Source organism: Biomphalaria glabrata, chromosome 10 (genome assembly GCF_947242115.1).
Source record: "Biomphalaria glabrata chromosome 10, xgBioGlab47.1, whole genome shotgun sequence".
In the NCBI taxonomy this organism is placed as follows: domain Eukaryota; kingdom Metazoa; phylum Mollusca; class Gastropoda; family Planorbidae; genus Biomphalaria; species Biomphalaria glabrata.
In genome coordinates, this window is record NC_074720.1 from 13,690,838 (window position 1) to 13,713,448 (window position 22,611).

General features: G+C 40.4%; 1 protein-coding gene across 5 annotated transcripts in view; it reads left to right on the plus strand.

Annotated features, from left to right (window-relative positions):
- LOC106066568 (uncharacterized) overlaps positions 1-22,611 on the plus strand; it is a 110,449-nt gene that overhangs the window by 79,033 nt on the left and 8,805 nt on the right. For 3 of the 5 annotated variants that reach the window (XM_013225633.2, XM_056044253.1, XM_013225635.2), the window contains 2 exons: positions 19,765-21,428; positions 22,315-22,592. In XM_013225633.2, the coding sequence (XP_013081087.2) occupies positions 19,765-21,428; positions 22,315-22,592 (1,942 nt within the window). Of the gene's footprint in view, positions 1-8,075; positions 8,230-16,665; positions 16,791-19,764; positions 21,429-22,314; positions 22,593-22,611 lie in introns of those variants that run through there. The other 2 variants (XM_013225636.2, XM_056044254.1) reach the window with 2 other exon arrangements.

Sequence of the window (22,611 nt, forward strand, 5' to 3'; positions counted from 1 at the left end):
TACAACTTCGGCGAACAACTTGAAAAAAAAAACATTTATGTTAAATGTGGGTTTACTACTTATATTAAATATTACATCATATAGATCTAGGCGTTATTTTGTACGGGATATTTTTTGATATAATAAACTCAAGAACATATTAATATTTAACAATGAGACAATTAGACATGCATATACAGGCGTAAGTGGAGTTTGCGACATCAATCAATTATCAATCTTTATCAATCTTTAATTCCGTGTTTGTTTCTCGATATTATATCAGTGCTGTATAACACGCGCGTAGTAATCAATGAAAATTATAGATTGAATATCACGCATTGTGTCATTAGATCTAGAGTATCCTAGAGGGACACGAAGTCAATGATCGAAATGTCTGTGGATCCGATCACTTGTTATATTCTAACTCCAGAATTCAGTTCTCTAACTGATATTAGGTCTAAACATATAGGTACTTAATTGTTACTATGTTTTATGGCTAGTAGAAATCAAGTATTTATTGAAGACGATCCGATGGGTAGAATTGTTGTTATGTGAATGTAAAAAGAGTCAATGTAACTCCATGTTCCGTATTGAATGGACAACTTTAGTTACATATATATATATGTATATACTTATCTTTATGTATTATATAGATTGGGTTCAATAAATAAATAACAAAAGAAAAAAAATGCTTTTTTCTAAACATCATAAACTTTAGTTCCGGGTGATGGGAAGTTGACATACAGACAAGTCTACATACAGACAAGTCTACATACAGACACTAGTTTCAGTCCAGTTCATATCTACGTAAAAAGAGCGGGTAAATGTCTTGTAGGTGACGCTACTGTACGTCTGCTTAGATTTACACCTTTGGCACGGTTCATGGAGCTCTATAAAAAGGAAATTACCTACCAGTCTAGATTATTAGAGAGTAAACAAAAGTAGGTTTCGGTTTCGGGCCGCTATCCAGACGACAATTTAGGGAGAAGGGGATGAGTTAGGTATACCATTTCAGACCGTGCCTATTGGTAGTTGATATCGATGCGAAGCAAACATAACAATGCAATAAATAAAGGTATGTAGATCTCTCTTATATACACATTACAAGCTTGAGAGATAAAGATTTCGTCTTGATGACTCGCTGGCGTTGATGAGATCATCGCCTAAAGTTCGTTAAAAATGTTGTTTTAAAATCCTTGCAGACCCCTCTTTGGATACGTGTGCCCTGAGGTCGAGCGTTGACTGTCGTTGCAATCAAAATGTGTCTTTGTCAGCATTACATCGTGGGCCGTCTTGTTGGACTTGTAAGAATAAAATTGAATTAGCGACTGTTACAAATAATAAAAATTATTGAATGTTTTCTAGCGGGTGAGCCTGACATGATTATGTTTTGCTCTGCTCTACTTTCTGTCTAGATATTTATATCTACATAGACTTGAACATTATGTCAAGGGGGGGGGGGACAAATAACTGTAATCAAATTTAATTTTATATGTAAAATCTTTTTTTTTTATTTTTATTTTTATTTTTTTATCTACATGAAGATATTCTGACATCTGTTTTATACAAAAGTGTGTGCACGTCTTTAATTATCTGCTTAGTTCTAGTTTCCTTTAACAAACAAATTAAGAAACAAAGAGAACTCTGTCAGCGTAGAGATTCTAGTACATTGTATTAAGGACACGCGATGGTCTGTTAGTAAGAAAACCATTCAGACGAGACGGAATCATAAAGAACTTCTTTTTTTCTTCTTTCTTTAAAAAAGTAAGCACCCCACATACACGCGCTCGCGTGTGGACGTACGCACACACCTAAGTTCAGACCCTCCTCTCCTCTCCCTTTTCCCTATTTCATTTCTCTTCGTCTTTCTTCCCGTTTCTTTTTCCAAACTGATAGGCGCCCTTGTAACCGTGCGTCACTAGGCGCCCTTGTACCCGTGCGTCACGCCGTACATAGTTCGTACTAATAGAGGGACCCTAAATGTCGGGCTATATCAAAGATAAGTTGTAAAACCTGGCGTACGCGATACTTTCTAGGTGTAACTTCGCGAGAGGGGGAGAGATGGTGCAAGGAAGGTATATAAGTTTCTGTTTGGGTTTCCTTTTTGGTAGTCTATGGCGTGACCAGAAGGGCCAGAACCGAAACTTACCACACACACAATGTGGTTTACATATTCCCCGGAAATCGTATGTATTAGTCTTATATCCTGTCAACAGCAGCACTAGTCGCCGGTTGATAATTGGACCTTTATACAAATACAGGGTTATTGTTTTGTTGTTATTAGTATTAATATTATTTGAACACCAACACCGCCACTAGAAGACATTCTTTAGAAATGATCGCTTTTAGCTTTGCAAACGGATTTTGTTAGGGAAGAAAATCAGCGACCAATCGGCTGAGGCCTTGAAAGAACTCTTTAGCTACTGCAACATTTCTCACTCGAACTGTACGGCTGAAATTGACCTGTCACACACATAGTCTTCGAGATCTAAGCAAACCTTTTTTTTTGTTTCATAATGGTTGATTTCTTTCAATTGGAATGCCCTGACCTAGATCTGTAAACAGTGTACTTATCTCTCATGTCACCGAGACATTTCGTTAGATTGCACAGTTTCTACTTATAGTCTACACTCCTTTTTTTCCCTTTTTTTTACATTTCGCGCGTTCTGCTGATGTAACCGCTAGCGCCTTCTGCCTGCTACCTAACACCGGACGTAACAATAGAAACCGTCAACGTTTTGTCTGTTGGTGTGGCCATCCACCACCTGTCAGTGGTTTCCAAAACGCCCCAACCCTCCCCTTACAACCCCCACCGCCACACACAATAGCGTTGACCATTCCCTTAGGGCTAACCCCTGCTTACATGAGACAAGTTTTGGAAGAAGAAAAAAAAAGGGGGGTGGGGATAACATCATAACGTGTTTGTGGCGGCTGTTCATTGTCTAAATCTGTATCAGGTGTAGGGATTGGTTTTTGTTTTATGAGGGGTACGTACATTATCTATACATCTATATGGATTCTAAGCCATAGAAGAAAGTTTGATCTAGAACAATATAGATCTATCAGTGGTTCAAGCATTACTGTTCACAATCCCTACAAAGTGTTATTTCAATTGAGTGTTTTATTAATAAATTTGATCTATGATCTATCGTGCGTGTTCTTGCTGTGCTATTTGGCCTAAATATGGTGCAAAAAACTAAAAGTTGTTATTTTTAACAGATTGTCGAGGAAAGGAGAGTATCTGATAACTTAAATAAGTGAACGGAATCTTGTGCGTCTTGCACATTGTCTTTTCTTATAGACAGTTTAGTCTGGCTCTGTAACATCTAATGTGTCAGCGTGAGTCTACTTACATATACACTGGATACTCTTCAATTCTCAGTAAATGGACTTGAATGGCTAGCCGTGGCGAACAAAAATTGACAGCTTATTCCGGTGCTGTTCTGTGGGTCCAGTCTTGGTGTAGACATTGAAGTAAAAAGTCAGTCTTTGCTCCAGAGTTAATTTGAGAGTAACTTTACTAGGTATGGTGCTATCCAATGCTATTTCTTTGCTTCAGTACGCCAACGGTAATACCCCTATATATTTCATTTGCTTGTTGTATCTATAAGCTATGCATTAAAGTTGATTGTATGACGTGAAAGTCAAGGACGTAGAACGTATTTCTAGACAGTTTTGTGCGATCGCGGAAGAGCGCAGAGTAATTGCCCAGGCGACACTTTTATGGTAAAAGACGCCATTACATATCGTGATCCTGGATTCACCACGGCCCATTGACCCGCAGTGATTGTCTAATGTCAACTCCGCTGTCGTGCCATGGTTATAAAGGAATACACATGTATGTAGGCAATGTCCAGTGGTCAGTTGGAACAGCTGGGGGTGAGAGGGAATGCGAAGTTGGGCTGTTTTGGTGGTGGTGGTGTTAGTATTTACATTATGTTTGTACCAAAAAGTTGCTACGAAAGTCACAAAGTCGCGAAGGCTGAGATTTTATTGCCATAAGTTTATGACTTTATTTGTACTAGATAGCATAGTATTGTAGATCATACACGCCTTACTGCATAGTAATAAAACAATCTTTTTGTTTCGTTTCGCAAGAAACTACTTTTATTTTGTTTTGTTTCGTTAGAAAACACTCTTTGTTTTGTTTCGTAAGAAAACACTCTTTGTTTTGTTTCGTAAGAAAACACTCTTTGTTTTGTTTCGTAAGAAAATCTCTTTGTTTTGTTTCGTAAGAAAACACTCTTTGTTTTGTTTCGTAAGAAAACACTCTTTGTTTTGTTTCACACGATAACACTCTTTGTTTTGTTTCGTTTTTGTATTTACATGTTTTTAAGTTGCAATGTGTGTTGGTAGTTATTTAATTAAGGTACTTATACTTTGTTAATACGCGTGCATAATAAGCCTCTATGTAGAACATCTGTAAATAGATTAGATTACTGACATCGTAGAATATTAAAATAATATTATACTAATAGTAAAATCTACCCATATTTACAGTAAATTAGTCAAATTCAATCTGTTAATTTTACTCTTTGCCCCTATTACGAGTTTTCTTCTTTAAACGTTAGATAATTGTTTATTCTTAGTAACTTCCATTTTTATCTCACATTCAAGCGTACTGTGAGACATTTCACATAGAAAGAGTGTATGTTCTAGAAACGCGTTAAACAAAGCAAGATGTTATTTATTATGTGTGTCCACATATATAAATGTTTACAAAAGAATAGTGTCACGATGTTTTACAATGCTTATTCTTACACTATTATATTGTATGCATGTGGTGTCTCATGCAGCTAAGAACACTTAACGGTGATGTTACCTCTGTGTGTGACTAATGATTTGACTTTCACACTGACCGTGCCGTTACGTCGGATAGACTCATACGTGGTGACGTCAGACCTATATCAGGGACTAGCCTTTGTTGACTTGTGCTATCGATTGTCGTATTTACTTCCTGTGGTTTAGGAAAGGGGGGGGGGTGTCACTGGTAGGTGCGTAGTCCAGTCCACCAAGCTATAAAGAGTCTATTGCGTGTTGCTTCCCTGGCAGAGTAGACCTAGAAACGTCAGGAGACAGACAAAAAAAAGATGGACGACCCTGTGCTGCTAGTTTGGCAGTGACCACCCCTAAATAAAGACCAAAATAGTGTACTAAAATCTATGTATTTAGTATACGATGTAATTAGAGACGTCATGCGTTCACATTTTCGTCAAGAAGATGTAATTAGGCCTATTACACTCCTATCTATGCACAGATGAAAAACCGTGTTCTGAGAGTTTATTGCGACAATATTTTTTTTTTTTTGGGGGGGGGGGGGGGGTTCTAAACAAAAAAGAAAGTATTTTGGACCAAATCTGTATGAGATGTGATTGACTTATTGAAATATCACTTTATGTTTTTTACGTTCGTGCTGAAGTAGATTGCCTAATCAGAACTGTCACTTTATCATACACACCGACAATGACATGTTAATATAAATCAAACAGTGTACTGTAGAAATTAACCAGGAAAAAATACATCACAACTCCTATAACTTATTGCAAAGTCACCGCCAAATGTTTTTTTTTTTTTTCTTATTTTTAAATTCACAAATGTGGAAAGGGACATAACCCATGTAATAAAAATGTACGCGCCACAGTAGCCTATCCCAATACAAAGGTATTTTATTGTTATTTAAGGGGCGTTACCGTTGAAAAAAAATGAAAACCCATTCCGCTTTGATTCAGCAGGTACTTCTCAATGCACGGTAGGCCTACTTTAACTTTTGTCAATGGAATACTTCCCGCCTTTTCTCCCTTCTTTCAAGACACTCTAACCTATATAGCGTATCTTGTGTCCAGGTCAGACGTTTGAGAGGGGGAGGGGGAGTGCGAACCATGGTCCCAGTGACTGTATACGTACCTCAACAATGAACGTCAGTCTCAGCCTATAGTAAGATGGATACCGCGGGCATATCTATCAATGTTATCTGCATTCAAGTGACGCTCCCTTGCGGTGTGTGCATTTCTTTCATTTTTATTTTTTTTTACTTTACCAAGAAACTCTCTGCAATGGATTGTGTTCTAGAGCTAACACCTCACGTCCAAACAGGGCGCCAAACGGAATGCGCGGATGCATATCTGTGTGATTTGGTGCCATAGTATAACACTCTTCTTACACATAAGAAAAATTCCGCATTCCGGTTCTAAATACATAGGGGTGGTGGTGGGGGAATTCAAATCTACGGTTTCACCTTTTGAAACGAGTTATTTGTGAGTAGAACATTTCACGTATCCGACTTTAGCTTCAATGTGTAATAGTGTAGATATCTCAGTGGGCAACAACTTTTTCAACGTTATGTGGGGCAAATTATGCATGTCACGACTTGGTACGCACTCTTACTAAAACAATGCTTCATTGTTAGATTGAGTCAATATTTAAGAGTATGCTATATATTGTACGAGTTCTGAGTAGTCTAGAAATCGGAGGCATTTTTAAAAAGAATTTTAGACTGTCAGAGTTCGTCCATTTGTCCAATATGGTCAAAGTCGAAACACGAGGTTCCGCTCTGTTGTGGTGCCGATGGCGTATCTGGTGGGTAGTTGGGTGAACTCGTATTTCTGATAGATTCTTATATTTAAATAATAGATGCCTGCATTTATGAATGCCCGTGTCAGCCTTTACGTCGACAGGTGTGTGAAATAAATGTCTTGCGATTGCATTGTCTGCGGCGATTTAAACTAGAAATCAATGCAGACTCCTTACAAATCATCGCTCGCTTGCTTTTTTAAACATTGCATCCTCCACACAAACCAATTGTGTTCCCTCTTCCTCTACAAGCACATCCCAGGCAAGACAATAAGGTCAAGCCAATAGTACTCTTACTTAACTAATCCTCTGCGGCCCCGTCGCTCTTTGAATAGTTTATGAGAGTCACTGAGTGAAAACAGCCGCACCGAAGAAATGAAAAGAAAAAACAAAGGAGGGGGGAGGGGAGTTTAAATCAACAGAGATTGCAAGTGATGGATCTTTATAAGACTGAAATTTGGTTTCAAAGTGGTGAGGACTTTCTTCAAGTCATAAACGACTTGTGTGTGTGTGCGCGTGCTTACAACAGCTTGTTTATTGCCGCCTCCCCTCCTCTCTGTAAGGCCTTTTACAATGTTCACTTCCTAGGACCAAAGTGTGTTAAGTACTTTGATTGGTCAGTACATCATGGAGAGCACAAGCACTCAGAAAGCGCGCTTTTTTTTTAATCACGATAAGAATGGCGGAGTAATACATTGGACCTATATAGTTGACTTCATTTGATGGTGCTGATTAAAAAACATGTTGGAGTTAATGCCCGAAAATACAAATGTGATTAGATTTCTGATCCGTTTGTCTAATTAGTTGTGCCCCCCCCCCCCTTTTTTTTTTAATTAAATCTAGCTTTTAAATATTTAGAGAAAAAAATTATATCGCAGCTTTTACATTTGTACAAGGACATCTCAGAATACCGAAATCTACCTCAAACATTTAGCCTCATCAGAGGCACATTGGTTGTGACTTATCCACTATGGCTGAGACTTATCCACTATGGCTGAGACTTGTCCCGTTTTCTGAAGTTCCCATCAGTTTCCTAACTTCCACTTGGTACTTTCTGTTCCATTGAGGTAGAGAGTATCACGTGTAGTACAAGAGACAAAGTTCACGAAAAATGGTGACAGTTCATAAGTCTCTATATGATGTCAAATAGAAACAAGAAATTTTAAGGTGAATGAAAAAGTCAAACCTTTGATGAACAGTTTGTGGTAGTAATCAAAACGAAACAAAACCAACACCAACAAACAAAACAAAAAGTGTGCGTAATTCGTAAAATGGGAAGCTGGAAGCTGTTTAAGGCACCCCGATCGATAGCCTTCCTGACCCCCGTCTCCTCCCCCCCCCCCTTTTTTTAACACTGCTTGGGTGCGTAGCGGTGCGGAATGGCCATACGCGTGCGTGTGTGTGTATGTCTGATACGCCTAAAGCGTGAGTGCTGTGATTAATGAGGGTGGGGCGGGTGATAGAGAGGGAGGGAATTGAACGGAGGGAGGGGGGGGGGCTAAGGCTGTATCAGTATGGAGTGACTCCTTGTATTTGTCAATCTCAGTATAGCGCACGTGAGTAATCAAGTGAGTAACACAGGACTGGCGTAGAATCGGTGGCGATGTTATTGGTACGGCTCGATTCACTGTAGTCTCACATGCGCACTGGACCTATAGCACTGTACAGGCCACGAGCTGGGTAAGTTCTTTTTGTTTCTTCCCTCGGCACTATCCTGCTCTACGTGTTATGTCACAAAGGCTCTGGTTCTATGGACATCACAGAGGAGTGCGATTCATTGTATCGATTAGGTCTAGTTAGGCCAGGAGATTGGTGCAATTATCATTAATAAAAGTAACAGATTCGTGTCACTACGAGGATTGACTTAGGGAGTGTGTCAGCTCTTACTAGAACACACAACTTCCAAACGTGTAGTTTTAGAATGCAGTCTAAATCCGTTTTTTTTTTTTATTTCTCGTTCAACGATTTACTTTACACAATTATTGTGGACGCAATCGTTAGTAGCACGCAGTCAAGACTCCTTACTTAGAAGCACAACGGACCACATCGACTGGATCTAAACAACATTAGATCTCTGCTAGTGCTCCAGCCTTTAGTCGTTACTAAGGACGCACTTTAAAAAAAAAGATTGTTCCTTTAAAATTAAGATTGTTTCATTATGTAGGCTACACACATCTCAATGAAAACCGACTGACTAGTTTTACAGCTAAGTTTGAACTAAGTCAGTCTAATGCTATGCATCTTCCTTATACGTAGATTAGAGTTACCTCTTGCGTTAAACCAGCTTTGTACTAGATCTAGAAACAGAAGATGTTAAATTAAATTTCTATGCACATTTTTTTGTTTCATTATTTTAACGTTTTCCTTTTTAAGCCATGTCCAGACATTTTCTATGACTCTGTTTAAAGCCGTCAATTTCTCGCTTGAACGATCGATTGATTTGGGAAATTATCCGGTAAAACTTATCGCGGGAAACTTCCAGCATTTTTGTGTTAGATTTCTGATGAAAGCTGTCCGGACAGAAACAAAAATGGAGAAGAGATGGAAAAAAAAAAAAGGGGGGGGGGCCTTCAAAAATGTGAGAAGAGTGATAAGAAGAGAGGAGGGAGGTGCCTGTATAAAAAACTGACTTACCAGAATCGGATGGCTTTTGTTGTGCTGGTATAGTGTTCCTCGATTCGGTCAAGTTCTAGGTACTAACAAACTTTTCTGGTAGGTGTGTCTGTGTGTGTATGTGTGTGTGTTTTATTTACCTCAGTGATTTATCTGCTCTTTGCTTTTCACTTGCGGCTGACTTCCCTCGTGAACGGAAGTCAGGAGTGGGCGTCGTTGTTTGTTCTATTGTTGTTGCTTACCAACTCAATATTTACCTCTGATTTGCCTGGCTTATCAAATAGACATGCACCTTTTGTTTGTGGGGAAACGTCTGGCCAGTTGTCCTGGGCCATGGACTGTCTGCAGTGGAATGCAGGGAACAGCATCAGGTGAACAGTTGACGAGTTACCCATTCATTTTGTTTGGTATAATGTACTAGTTTTGTATCATTTTAAAAAGTCAAAGCTTGATAAAATAATAATCTTATTTGGCCATGATAGTGAATTTCGAAAGACATGTATCTCGAAAAGTCGCACAAGCGCCCTTTGACTTTTTGCAAGTAGATCTAATGACGTACCTGAAAACTGATCTGCTTGCTGAGACTTTTAACTTTACAAAAATGTTCAGATTCATTTCAAACAACCAGTGACTTGGCAGAATTTAAGTCATTGGTTAATATGCATGACTAAATGCATGACGCGTAGGACGTAATCATCTTCTTTTTTGAAGTAACGTCTGTATTATATAAGATAAGACTTTTTGATTTATAAAAAGGTTTGTCTTCAACTCCGAATATTAAGAATGAGTGCAAGTATTTCACTTGGCGTATAAATGTTTAGCTAAAAGATGGATTTCTGAAAGTCATCTCAAAGTCTCTTCAAACGACAGCCCTGGCGGTGAGGAAAGAAGGACATCTGTTTATTCATCGCCCTTTGAGTTCAAACTTTGGTGACAGCCTGAGTCACATTTCAACACAATGCGATATGCTTAGTCTATTCCTCACTAACAGACACTCTTCTGTTCGATGAACTTTTAACGTGAGATTGAGTTTTGGAATTATTGGAAGGTTTTAATATCTAAGTACAAAATTAAACACAACTTTCTGATTAGTAGTTAGCTCCAGTCAGCTTCTTGAACAGTGTATGGACACACTCTGGTCTAGGACACACTCTGGTCTAGTCAGTTGTTTGTCCAACGTTAATTGAAACAAAAAAGTCATTTTTCCTTTAATTGCATCTTTAGTTCTCTTCTGTATGTTTGTTCTACTTTGTTGTTCGTTATTTGGGAGCAGGATCAAACAAGTGTAAAAGGCTGAACGTTGGAGGAGGAAATGACAAACTATAAATCGATGTGATATCGTTATTTCAGAGTTCAATTGAATCTATCTCCATGCAGCTCGGACTCCTTCTTATCCTTCTCTTGTAAATAGAGATAGTATTACTCCTGGTGTAAGGTGGTCTGCTGGACGATAGAAGAAAGAAAAAAAAAACTTTCGGCGCTTTCTGTGAAAATTACTTTTACAGGCGCCGTTCTCTCCCGCCCTCCTGTTTGAAACTCCCTTGATAATCCACCGCTCACTTCTGTCCTTCTTCCATTGACCTGTTCCTTCTCCACCGATGGTCTAAAACAAATAAAGTGGGTGGGTGGGGGCAGGCATTAAGGTGGTCCATCTTTCTTTTACTCATCTATCTCTCTCATTACCCTCCCCTCCTCCCCTTCTAGCTCTCCTTACTACCACCGTGGTGGAGATAAGGTTTTGAATCGATTGGTCATGTGTGTTGTCAAACTCTGCGCTGGCAGATTCTCTTATCCTGGGGTTGGCCTTGCAGAACAAACATTCTCGCCTGCCCTGGCCGGAGAGCAGACGTCCAGTCTATTCTGGGAAATGGACATTCGATGGTACACGCTGAGAGAGTCTACTCGGCCAAGATATGCCGATATGGGACTGGGGAGGGTGTGCGGGGGGGGGGGGCAGTCCCACCACAATTATCCCCTTCTCTCCATGTGTAATCTTGAACTAGATAGTCTGGATACCGAACTGATTGGAAACTGTGCAACGAAGTCATGAAGAGATTTCATGTGTGTGCTTTGTTATGGTACCTTGAAAAACAAAAAGTACATCTGCATCTGGAACAAGAACAACCGATATAGAAATATGGTTCCTGTCCTTTATTATATCTATAAGATATCTAGATCTACGCCTTTCCTTTGGAAAAGTTTTTGTCTTTGGTCAGCCAAATAGAATCTATATTCATCGAATTAGTTTCATTCGCTTACTTCTCTTTGTGGATTCTTCTCCAATAGAAACAAAAACATATAATATATACTTGACCAATTATGTTATCAAAATGTGTGGCATTTATTTTTCTAAATTTGCCTTTTTTTTTTGTGTGACCTTTGAGTGAAATGTACAAATTCTTTTTTTTTTTTTTAAATATTACTTTTTTGTCTCCTCCGCCCCCTCCCCCCCTTTCTTGCTTAGAAATAGATAAAAACAAAAGGCTAACCCTCCCCCCCCCCTTTTTTTTTTTAAATCTTTCCTTTTTTGTGCTTAGTTGTCCAGTCCTCTACACAGTGAACCATTGCTAAACGACCGGAGCCCTACAAAGCTATGTACGACCACTTGCTGATAGAGCGCAGCGTTACAAGTGAGGATGCAGCGTGATAACCTTATCTCAATGGCTCCCCCCTTAACCGCCCTTCTCTTTCTCTTAGTAACAGTAACACAACCTGGTATGGCGCCCCCCCCCCCCCCCCCGTAACTTTCATACACATAAAGAGAATTCAGTGTCTTTGTATATTGAAAAAAAAAACACCTCCTCACCTGTCCTTTGACTTACTTGTATTCAGTGACGGTGTCTCTACAGACGACAGTTTTGAAGCCGGTTAGTTTGATTTGATTGGCACACCGTATCTCTAGAGATGTATCTAGAGTTTATATAGCCTGGGTGGGATTGTATTCACGGATGATACAACCGACCAAAGATGCAGGTGAAATGATAGTGTACTATCACTGTGTTAAAGATAGAAGCGCTTTTCGACGAACGAAGGAGGGGCAGGCTAACAACTGGTACAGTTTGGGTTGTTTATATAGCTGAGGGTCCAGAGCCCTGATTTACACCTCCCACAATTACACTTTGGGGGCACGGTGGCTTAATGGTAAAACGCTTGATTTCCAGAACTGAGTGGTATCGGGTTCGAATCCCGGTGAAGACTGGGACTTTGATTTCGTGATTTTAAGAGCGCCTCAGAGTCCAACCAACTTTAATGGGTACCTGACATTAGTTGGGGAAATGTAAAGGCGGTTGGCCGTTGTGCTGGCCATATGACACCCTTGTAAACAGTGGGCCACAGAAACAGATGTTCTTTACATCCTCCTCCCCGTAAATTGCAAGGTCTGAAAGGGGAACTTTACTTTTACACGCAATCGGCTACGCTTCCGATTAAAGGTGATAGCATAAAACAGTTGCACTGGCTACACATTGCCATAGTCCATTTGAACAAAAACAACAACAACACCGTTGTCTCCATCATTCACAGACAAAAGTGAAAGAAGCTGGATGTGTACTTTCTTTATTTTTTGTTATCCTTTTTTTTTTTTACATTGAAACTTATATAGCAATACGTCATTTTTTAAAAACTTATTTACGTTAGATGTAGTTCTACATGGCCCGCTATTCCAATAGCAATTCAATCTAGATGTTCATTTGCACTCGTTTGAAATGTAATGAATGATCTGGATTATTCTTATTTTGTTCTTTCTGGTCAAGTGAATGATTTTTTTTTTTTTGTATTGGTGTTTACCTGAACTGAAAATAAATCAAACAACAGTCTATGGGATGAAATAAACTAAAACAATGCCAACGTTTTGACTAGCAAGAAAAAGAAACGCAAGAGATGGCATAGAAAAACGAGACGCACAGGAACCGTGTGGAAAATACCGTTGGGTTATGAGTGCGTGTGTGTGTTTGTCCCGCAGAGTTTGATTGACGATGGAAAGTAGCAGTAGATGGTGAGTGGGAGCCGGAGGGGTGGCGCCGGGGTCGGGGGGGGGGGATGGTCAGGGTGGAAACGACTGACGGGTTTTATTTTATAATCAATATTTCTATTGTGTTATGACACAGAGTTCCCAGCAAGCTGTCGGGGCGTCCATCCAATACTGGGGCTAGTTGTTTGTGTGAGTTGCTTTGTACAATATACTGTAGTAGAAAATAGTTCTTTATATGTAAGAACTGTTTTTACCTACACTTTATATATTATTAATTTATTGGTTCTTCATATGTAAGAGCCTGTTTTAATCAAGCAATTTAACATGAATGAAGTACTTTGCCAGTAATGCTGGTACATGATACGCCATAAAATATTATCTTCAATCCCTAGACCTGGATTTTGATTTTACAGCTTCGTCAGGGCAGCAATGAAGTGAGAATTTGGTCTCTTTCTCGGGAACCGTGATATTTAAAAAAAAAAAAAAAAAGCAATTATAGAAATGGCTTCGTTTCTACTTCTCTCAAGTCCTATTACAACCCTTTCTTTAAACATGTTGAACTAGTAGCAGATAAATACAGCAAGTGGATGGTATTTGTTGTCAGAGTCGCGGTGGCTGAGTGGTAAAGCGCTTGGTTTCTGAACCAAGTGATCCCGGGTTCGAATCTCGGTGAAGTTTGGGATTTTTAAATTCGGGATCTTTAGGGCGCCTCCAAGTCCACCCAGGTACCTTACATTAGTTGGGGAAAATGAAAGGCAGTTGGTCGTTGTGCTGGCCAAATGACATCCTCGTAAACCGTGGGCCACAGATACAGATAACCTTTACATCATCTGCAAGGTCTGAAAGGGGAAATTTACTTTATTTATTATCAGTGAAAAAAGAAAAGAGAAAACTATCGTTCAAAACCAGTGACAACTGAAGATGTCTAGAAACGTATCTAATGTTTGACCTACTCAGGAGGACAATAGGAGCTGACTTTTAAAATCTTTCAAGAGTATTTGAAAATTAAAAAAAAAAACTTGAAGTACATCTTGAAAACATAATAATTTGTCTTTGTTAGACTGGCCAAGACATTTTCAAACTCCGCGTGGAAGTACCTATAATTTGTCTTTCTCCCATCAAGCTCAGATAACCCTCGAAAAGAAATTTTAGTCGTTTCGACTAATTCCAGCCATTGTCTTATCTGCCTCTATAATGTCGGTCATTTTCTCAGACCAAATCACTCCCTCCTATTAGAGTTAGTCAACTAATGTTTCTGGAATGACATTAGGTCCAACCCAAAACATTTTTTTAAAGTATACTCTTTTTTTGAAAAAAAAAAAAGGGGGGGAGGGGAGAGCATAAAGAAATACAGATAGAGGGGGCGCTAAGAAAAAAATTGAATAGCTTTTAGTAATAACTGCTTTATCTGGGCTGGTGGTCTGGGCTGGTGGTCTGGGCTGGTGGTCTGGGCTGGTGGTCACAAGTGAGCGGGAAAAAAAAAAAAAGGGTGAAAACTGCGAAACGTTTTTCCTTACCAACCCGAGGGCCTAGTCGTGTGCTTAGCGCTCTGGATGGTCGACACGTTGGTAGGAGTTCGAACCCTGCGCGTTGCCGTCCCCGGTCGTCTTTCGGGAGGTCAAGGACGAAATAATCTTCATTTCTGAAGGTACGTGCTGAATGTATCAAACAAACAAACATAGCCCCAAGGTTTCGAACTCGCTTTCCTTTGAGTTCATACAGTCTACGTGCACCACTGTGTTTCAAAAAAAAAAAAAAGCATTAAGATCGTTCTGCGTGTTCATGGCATTCATGTCTGTTCTGTTCTTCAAGTGCATTCAGCCTACGTTTTGTTTGCTAACGACACACATGGCAATTACAATTATTACATCTTGATAGTAATGAAACTTAGCAATTGATATTTTGCAATTCAAAGTTTTGGCCACCGAACACAGTGATAAATGCATGTACTGACTTTCAGAATTAATTTGGTTCATGCCTGATAGTCACATGACCACAAACTCGAGTTTCTGAGGTGGCGCTTAGCAACTCAAGTTGTGATGACGTCAATCTGGTTCGAGTCGTTGGATTGGTTCACATCACGTGACAATAGTGTGCCGGCATTCCTTTAATAGCGCTGCTCTTCTAAAATCGACTTGAAATTTGGAATGTGGAACATGATGATATTAGAAGTATCTAGGGTTCATAGTGCCTCGAGTATTGTTTCAGGAAAGTGGTTCTCAAAACATGCTCGGATCGGCCCGTATTGTCGAAACTTTTGCTAAGATTAACTTGGGGCGCCGGGGATCATTTTCTATTTTTGTATACTATTCTAATCTTTTACTATGCATTTTTTTTTAAACTAAGTTTCACTTTAAAATCGCATCTCTCTTTTAATGATGCTGGTTGAAAGTAACAATTTTCAGAACCATTGGATTGGTTGGTCTATCGAACTCGCAAAAGTTAAAACAAAATTCTTTGAAGTGTTGATTTGTCATTCATGTGTTCTTTGACCTTAGTCAAAGTCTGACTACAATTTTGTATTGAACTTGTATTTAAAAAAAAACACTCATTTATTTGAATCAACGTCTTGATTTCTAAATAGCTGTAGATCTTTTTAATAGGTGTACACATTAGGGATTTTATTTTATTTGGTTGAATAGTAAAAACTTGTTTCGAATTCAACGCCCAATTTCAAAATAGTATTCTTATTATTACCAATAAAAATAAAGACATCGTGGCGCCAGCACGATACACTTTTACTGAGATCAAATCAGGATTGCACTTTTTCTTTAGACATACAATCTACCGGACCTTGTCCCAAGAGAAAAACAAAAATCGTTGAGTTTCAAATTCGGCTGGACACGACACCGTGCACGTTCCCCTCCTAAAGGTCTTCCTTCCTATTCAAGTGATGGTAACCGATCACAGGTCTGCCCAGTGCTCCTCCTAAACTTAACCAAACCGTGGAAGCCTGTCCATTGTGTCCACCCCACTGATGGTAAACCCCGGTTTTGAGCGTGGGTCGTTAACTCCACATCCACCAAACTGTTTCCCATACTCATCCATTGTTTTGTGTCATCTCCGATGTAAACGCCCTTGCCATGACTTGAAATAAGTTCACGCCAATAGTTATAACTTCCTGGACATCTGCTGAGACAATGTCAATGATCCTTGAAACTTCTCGTTTTAATAGGTCAACTGCTTCATTTGCATAGTTCAAACTTTAAAAAAGAAATGAAAATCTTACTCCGATTGATATTTAAAAAAAAAAAAAGTCCCTTGTTGAAGTTTGTTGAAAGGAAGCTGTCCAGAGACCTGGAAAACAGGGTCGTCAGTTTGAACAAAAAATAGCCCTCCCATTTTTAAGGGGTTGACCTAATAGAGAGGGTTAACTTCCGGTTTATCCTTGTCCGTAACTTGTATTCTCTATAATGTAAACCCTACCTGTTTTTTTTTTTTTAAGGAGAGGGGGTGGGAGAAAGCTTAAAGTAGTTAACGCCACCTCGCATCCTCTTTTTTTTTTATAGTTCGCTTGGCTGTAAGAGTACGGAAGCCCATTTTGGTCAGGGATTCCCACGAAATAGTTAGACTAGTAACTCTATGAAGGATGATGATAGGCCGCTGATTTGGCTAATAGTAAAGGAGTATATGTGTGAAACCGGAGCAGTAGTTTCCGGTAAGTTTTTTTTTTTTTGTACGTGGGTAAGCGCCAAGGGGAGAGGGAAGGACACTGTCCATTGTGATGTAGTTGTGTGTGTGCGTGTGTGTCCTTTTGTCCAGCCCTTCTCTTTTGTCAGCAAGACACAATGTTAGGGGAGAGCATCTAGCAAACATCACGGAGACACCAATCTCACGCCAAGAAGAATAGAGGCATCTTCAAAAGGGCGTGCTTTCAAAACACTGGATATAGGGACAGATTATACGAACCCCCCCCTAAAAAAATCGAGTGAGGTGAGAAAGAAAAAGCAAAAGATGAGAAAAAAATGTGGTGAATGTCCTGCTGGTCATTTTGGTCACTCTTTGTTCCTAGCGTTCGGCTTTCTTTCTTTTTTTTTTTTTTTTTTGGTCTCTATTAAAATGACTTTTCTATTGCATAAATAAGATATAAATCATAGCTGCTGGAAGACTTGATACACTGACACGAGAATGTATCTGTCTTTTTGACGTGCTATGTTTTTTGTTTTCAATCTCTCTCAACACACGAAAGGCGAGCTTCGGGTTCCAAAACAAAAAGTTTCAAGTCAACCAGATGGTTGAAAAGTAAACACAAAATATATTTTAAAATAGACCGGAACGTTAATTTTGATAAATAAGTATAGAAAAAAAGGGGAGGTGGAACGGGGGTTGGCAAAATGTTACTCGTGACGGGACGCCTCAGACAAAAAGGCTTACAGATTGTTTGAAACTGAGTAGGGTTCAGCGGCAGATGTTATATCTTTTGCGACGTCTCTTTGGTTTATGGCCTAAGTGTGTAAGTCTGTGGGGGAAGGAATGTTCCGTGCTTCATGTTGACTACCATGAATCTACTATGTTAAATAATGCATAGAAATACACGTTTTTTAATATGTGTTTATAATGATATATAAAGAAATAGTAATTTTATATATATATATGTGTTTAATAACAGATTTAAAAAGAAAAGAGGTTAAATACGTTTCAATTGAAGTTCGTAGGCCTACATACAAATTATTTTCTATCTATTCCTAGGCGAATGTCATTGATAGAAAAATGGATATTGTATTGTTTTCTTTGCTAAGAATGTCTCAAAGTCTGTCATATATCTACACGCGCTTGTTCCCTACCCAAGTTGAATTCCTTGCGTGCTCCGCACTTGAGATGTATAGTGTAGACGCTTCAGAAAATACTGTATTATACCAAAAGAGCGCCAGAGTGGGCCAGTTACAATAGTCCAGTCAAAATGCTCTGGGACGGGTGGGAATGTGTATGCATTTTTTTTTCTGTGTAGCTTACCTATTGTGTCGCCATGAATGAAAGGAAAGAGAGAGAGAGGGGGGGGGGGATAGTATGAAATGGCGCTTTTTTTTTATCTGACGGTCCCTCCCTTTCCCCACTGGTCAATCCATTCTGATGCCTGTGTGCCTCCCTGTGCGCGTGTGTGTGTGTGTGCTTGAATACACACGGGCCGTTACCTACACTTAGTTTATCTGTATAGTAGTCCCCCCCCCCAGTCCCTCTCCCTGGGTGGATGACTTGAGGTATAGGTTGGGCATTCTTCTTTGTGTCCTGTGTGCGGTCTCACGGGAGGACCTTTCCTTCTAAAGACACTTGAACAGAAAGAAAAAAATGTATATCATTTGGTAGATGTGTATTTCCAGCAGCTGAACCTTTAGCAGTGCGTTTGTTTTATTTTCTTGGTGACTACATACAGTACTAAGTGATGGTCACATGTTGTGGTGTAGGACTTGAGTGCCGAGCTGGACTTGTTCAATGTTTTCTGTTATTTATCATTCTGTGGTGTCTCCGTTGTTCCTGGATATCCACACAGTTCATCTCAACGTGATAGTGGGCTCCAAGTCAAGCCTTATGTTGACGGTGACTTGTCTTAATTATAGTAGAGCTATTCTATTAGTTCTGGAAATGTTCACAAATAGCAGCTGTGCATTTGTGTTAGCGAGATTATATTACACCGTATTGTGACTGTATTACTTTGGCGAATCTGCGATGGAATCTATTAACTCTTTCTCTCCTGACTGACGATGCCATCGTTGATCTGACCCAATTAAATTAACTTAAATGTTGGGTTTATAAACTTTAATTTGTGTTATATAAAAAGGGCGTGCGTTTATCTCTGTCAATTATAACATTTTGTTATTAAAAAGTAAGAGAGATAGAGTTAATCATTTTGTTCATTCTTGACTTGTCAGTCTCGAATGTTGACTTAGTTTCGAACCTAGCTCAAACCTTATGCCGGACGGCAGGGGGATGTCAGCAGGCGAGGTTTGAACTTGGGACCGTCGTGACGCCATTCCACACACAACGCTGCCAGGAAGCCAACGTATTGACTATAGTTATAGCCTATCACCAATATAGTGTTGGTATGCTCTTGTAAGTGAATGTATTGTCATTGTTAAATCGTGTACATAAGAAATGTATTTAGGCCATGATGACACATTTTAAATGCTAGGAAACACAAGAGGAAAAAACCTAGCCCCAGCCAAGAGTTACATAATACTACCTGAGTATAAGCGTGTTCCAGGGTCATAAGATCTGTGTCAAGGATTCTCCGAATCGTGGTCCACCGTTGTGAACTTATAGACAGTTTGGTAATAACTACTGTCTGACGTAACAAACATTCTGGGACTTGTGGACTCATGTTAGTAACATCAAGTAGAGTAGGCCTACATTGGTTATATTTGAAATCTTGAAATGGAGCAAGTGTACAATTAACCGCCCACAAGTGGGTTTTCTATGTGTTGTTATATATGTAAACTGTAACATTGTTGTCGCGAATATTCAATTTCAATATATTTAATGCGTCGCGTTCGCATTTAGTATTTTTCCGTCAAGCCGTTGCACGTATAGGCCTAATACTTTTTTTTTATTCCTTAATAAATCAGAGTTAAAAATATTTAGATTAAGTTCTAATTTCTTTTACTATGTAATAAAATAAACTTGTTTTGTCTTTACAGCACAATGACTTCAAGCAGGGAGGCTCAACTCTTCTGTCTTTTGACTTCAATATGATGGACATCAAGCCCCTGATTGCCACGCCAGACCTAACCGGTTGCTCTCGTGACACTTCTCTTTTGTGCCCCGCATTCGCCCCCAGAATCGCCCCCAACATGATCATCGACGCCACCACCCACAATTCCAGCTCCAACATGCCGGTCTCACCCAAGCAAGGGGAGACTATCACTGCGGATAGTCTAAATAAACCCGAGAACGTCTCCTCTTCTCTGACACCGACCTCATGGGACCAGACCCCCTTGCTTAGCAAGTCGAGGAGCAAAGATTCCCTGGATATCAATGACTACCCGATGTGGAGCCACAGCGCCACACTTAAAACACCGGCTTTATCCATGCCACCATCGCCACACTCCCCATCTTCAACACATAGGAAAGGGTCATCAGATCTGGAAGATCCCGCCGATAGTACAGCCATTTCCGCTTCCGGCATGTCTTCTCGCAATGGTGACAGGCCGGACAGCTCGCCGTCTCCCAGATCGCAGCTTAACTCCAGCTTCGAGGAATCCGACAGTGTAAGGGTTAACTCTAGTATGCAAATCCGAGATAACTTCGGTCCTGGCAGAATGACCATAGACGCTAGCTATGAAAGAAGGTCCAGGCGGAAGCCGACCAGCGAAGACATAAGGCGAGTTAAACCCTTGAACATGGTTCACTACGACAGCGAGGAGAGCGAGATTGAGGACGACATCCTCCAAGAGGAGCTGATGATGAAGAAGATGCGAGAGTGCGCCAGTGACGAAGTTGACGGCACTCTGAAGCCCGAAATCAGACTGAACGGCGAGGCCAGGTATGGTGACGAACCGGAGGAAGGACTTAACACGAACAGGTTGTCCCGCCACGAGGCCGTCGATGGTATCCCGGAGGACGATGACGAGGAAATGGAGATTCGGTCTGAGAGCGATAGCCTGACCGATTCCGACAAGTACTCGTTCCTGAAGGACGTCCCTAGCCACATCTACAACCTCATGCAGGAGGTGAAGATGTGTGCCCACGACATGGCCATGAAGCCTATGAACAGTATGAATCCGGCCGAGGCCAAGTATAGGAGAGAGCAGTGTCTCCTCCAGATGATGACCAACCTGAGGGACATGTGTCGGATGAACGGGCTCGGGCCCGATGTCATTAGCGCCATCCTAAATGACGTTGAGGCCGATTTCAATTTGAACGAGGAGCTGGAAGAGATGAAAATGAAGCAGTACTACTCAGATAGCGACAGAGAGTCTAGCTTCAATGATGGAGAGGAACACTTTCTGGCCAAACCAGAAGCCAAGAGAGAATCATCGGTCCGTGACTTCAAGGAACCGTCCGGCCAGGATCTGAGCTTTCACTCCGTCAACCCTCCCTCTTTCTTGAACACCTCCACGGCCTCCTCGATGCCATCGACATCTCCATCCTCCACCTCGTCATCTTCCCCGACATCTGACGTCAAGCCGATCATCGTGACTGTGTCGCCCGGCCGGAACCACACAACGTCACATCTGTCCTCCGGCGGGGCCTTCCCGCCACTCAACCCTCCCTTCAACATTAGTGAGACGGCTTTGAACCCCTTGTTCGGCAACGGCAAATTGCCGCCCTGGCTACCCGGCCTTCCCATGTATCCTTTCAGGTAAGCTGGGTTTTTTTTTTACAAAAAAGAAGTCTAGTAATCTGTCGGGTTTGTAGTACTTTTACCGGTAAAACTGAACACCAAAACAAGGTTCTACAAAAGTAGGTTTTACAAATAATTCATGTTGCAAGAAGCTCTCTTCCTATTTCTCACTTTAATACAGGCCAAAACCAATCCAGTCTACATGTATCACTTATGGAGTGTTATATATTATTATTAATATTATTTTTGAAGTACTAATTTTCGGTGAAATCCTTATCAACATACCACACATCAGGGGCGAACTGGCTAAATGGGCATTCGGGCAAATGGCCGGTACCCAAATGGGCCGGTAGGGCCACCTAAAGGACAGGATGCCACCATGACACGTACTAAATTGTTAAAGGTTTTGTTATATTCTGTTTTAAAAGTGACCCTCTGAGCGTCGGGGTTTAAAAAATCATTTAAAAAACTCTACAGCGTAATACTAATTTAATCTATTACATTTTTCGAAATAATGTTATTGCCTCCATCCGTAGACAATGCTACTAGTAGTGGTGCATGCGTGTACATTATCAAAATTAATATAATGATTTTGAGGATAAGTAGGATGTCCATCCAATAGTAGGCCTATACAATTTGTGGGCCGGATGGTATAGAAATGCCTGGGCCGATTTTTCCACCCAGTCCGCCCCTGCCACACACCTCTCACCAAGGCGACCTCATCATTTCTTTTTTAACTCGCCCTCACAAGTGGCCTACTATTTGCTGAGAATAACTATTTTATCAGAATAGGACAGTCATCCAACCGGACTAACCCTAACACTAAATTTATTAAGATATATTGTTAACCTTTGAATTGACGTCATCACTTATTGTTTCTCTCTCTCTCTCTCTCTCCCTTCAGTCCTGGGAATCCACTGGACCACGCGCTGAACAGGAAGTTTCTTAATTTCGAAGGCAAAATCGGGGAGAATGTGGACAAAGATTACCTAAAGTGTCAGTTTTGCGAGAGGACTTTTAGACGCCAGAAGAATCTGGAAAACCACGTGGAAAACACGCACCAGGGCAAAGGGCCCTTGAAACCCAGACGAGAGACAAACGATATGTACTTCAAATGTTCTCACTGCCCCTATACCACCAAACACCAAAGTAACCTGTATGTACATTTGCGTATCCACACTGGTAAGTAGGCGACTATGTC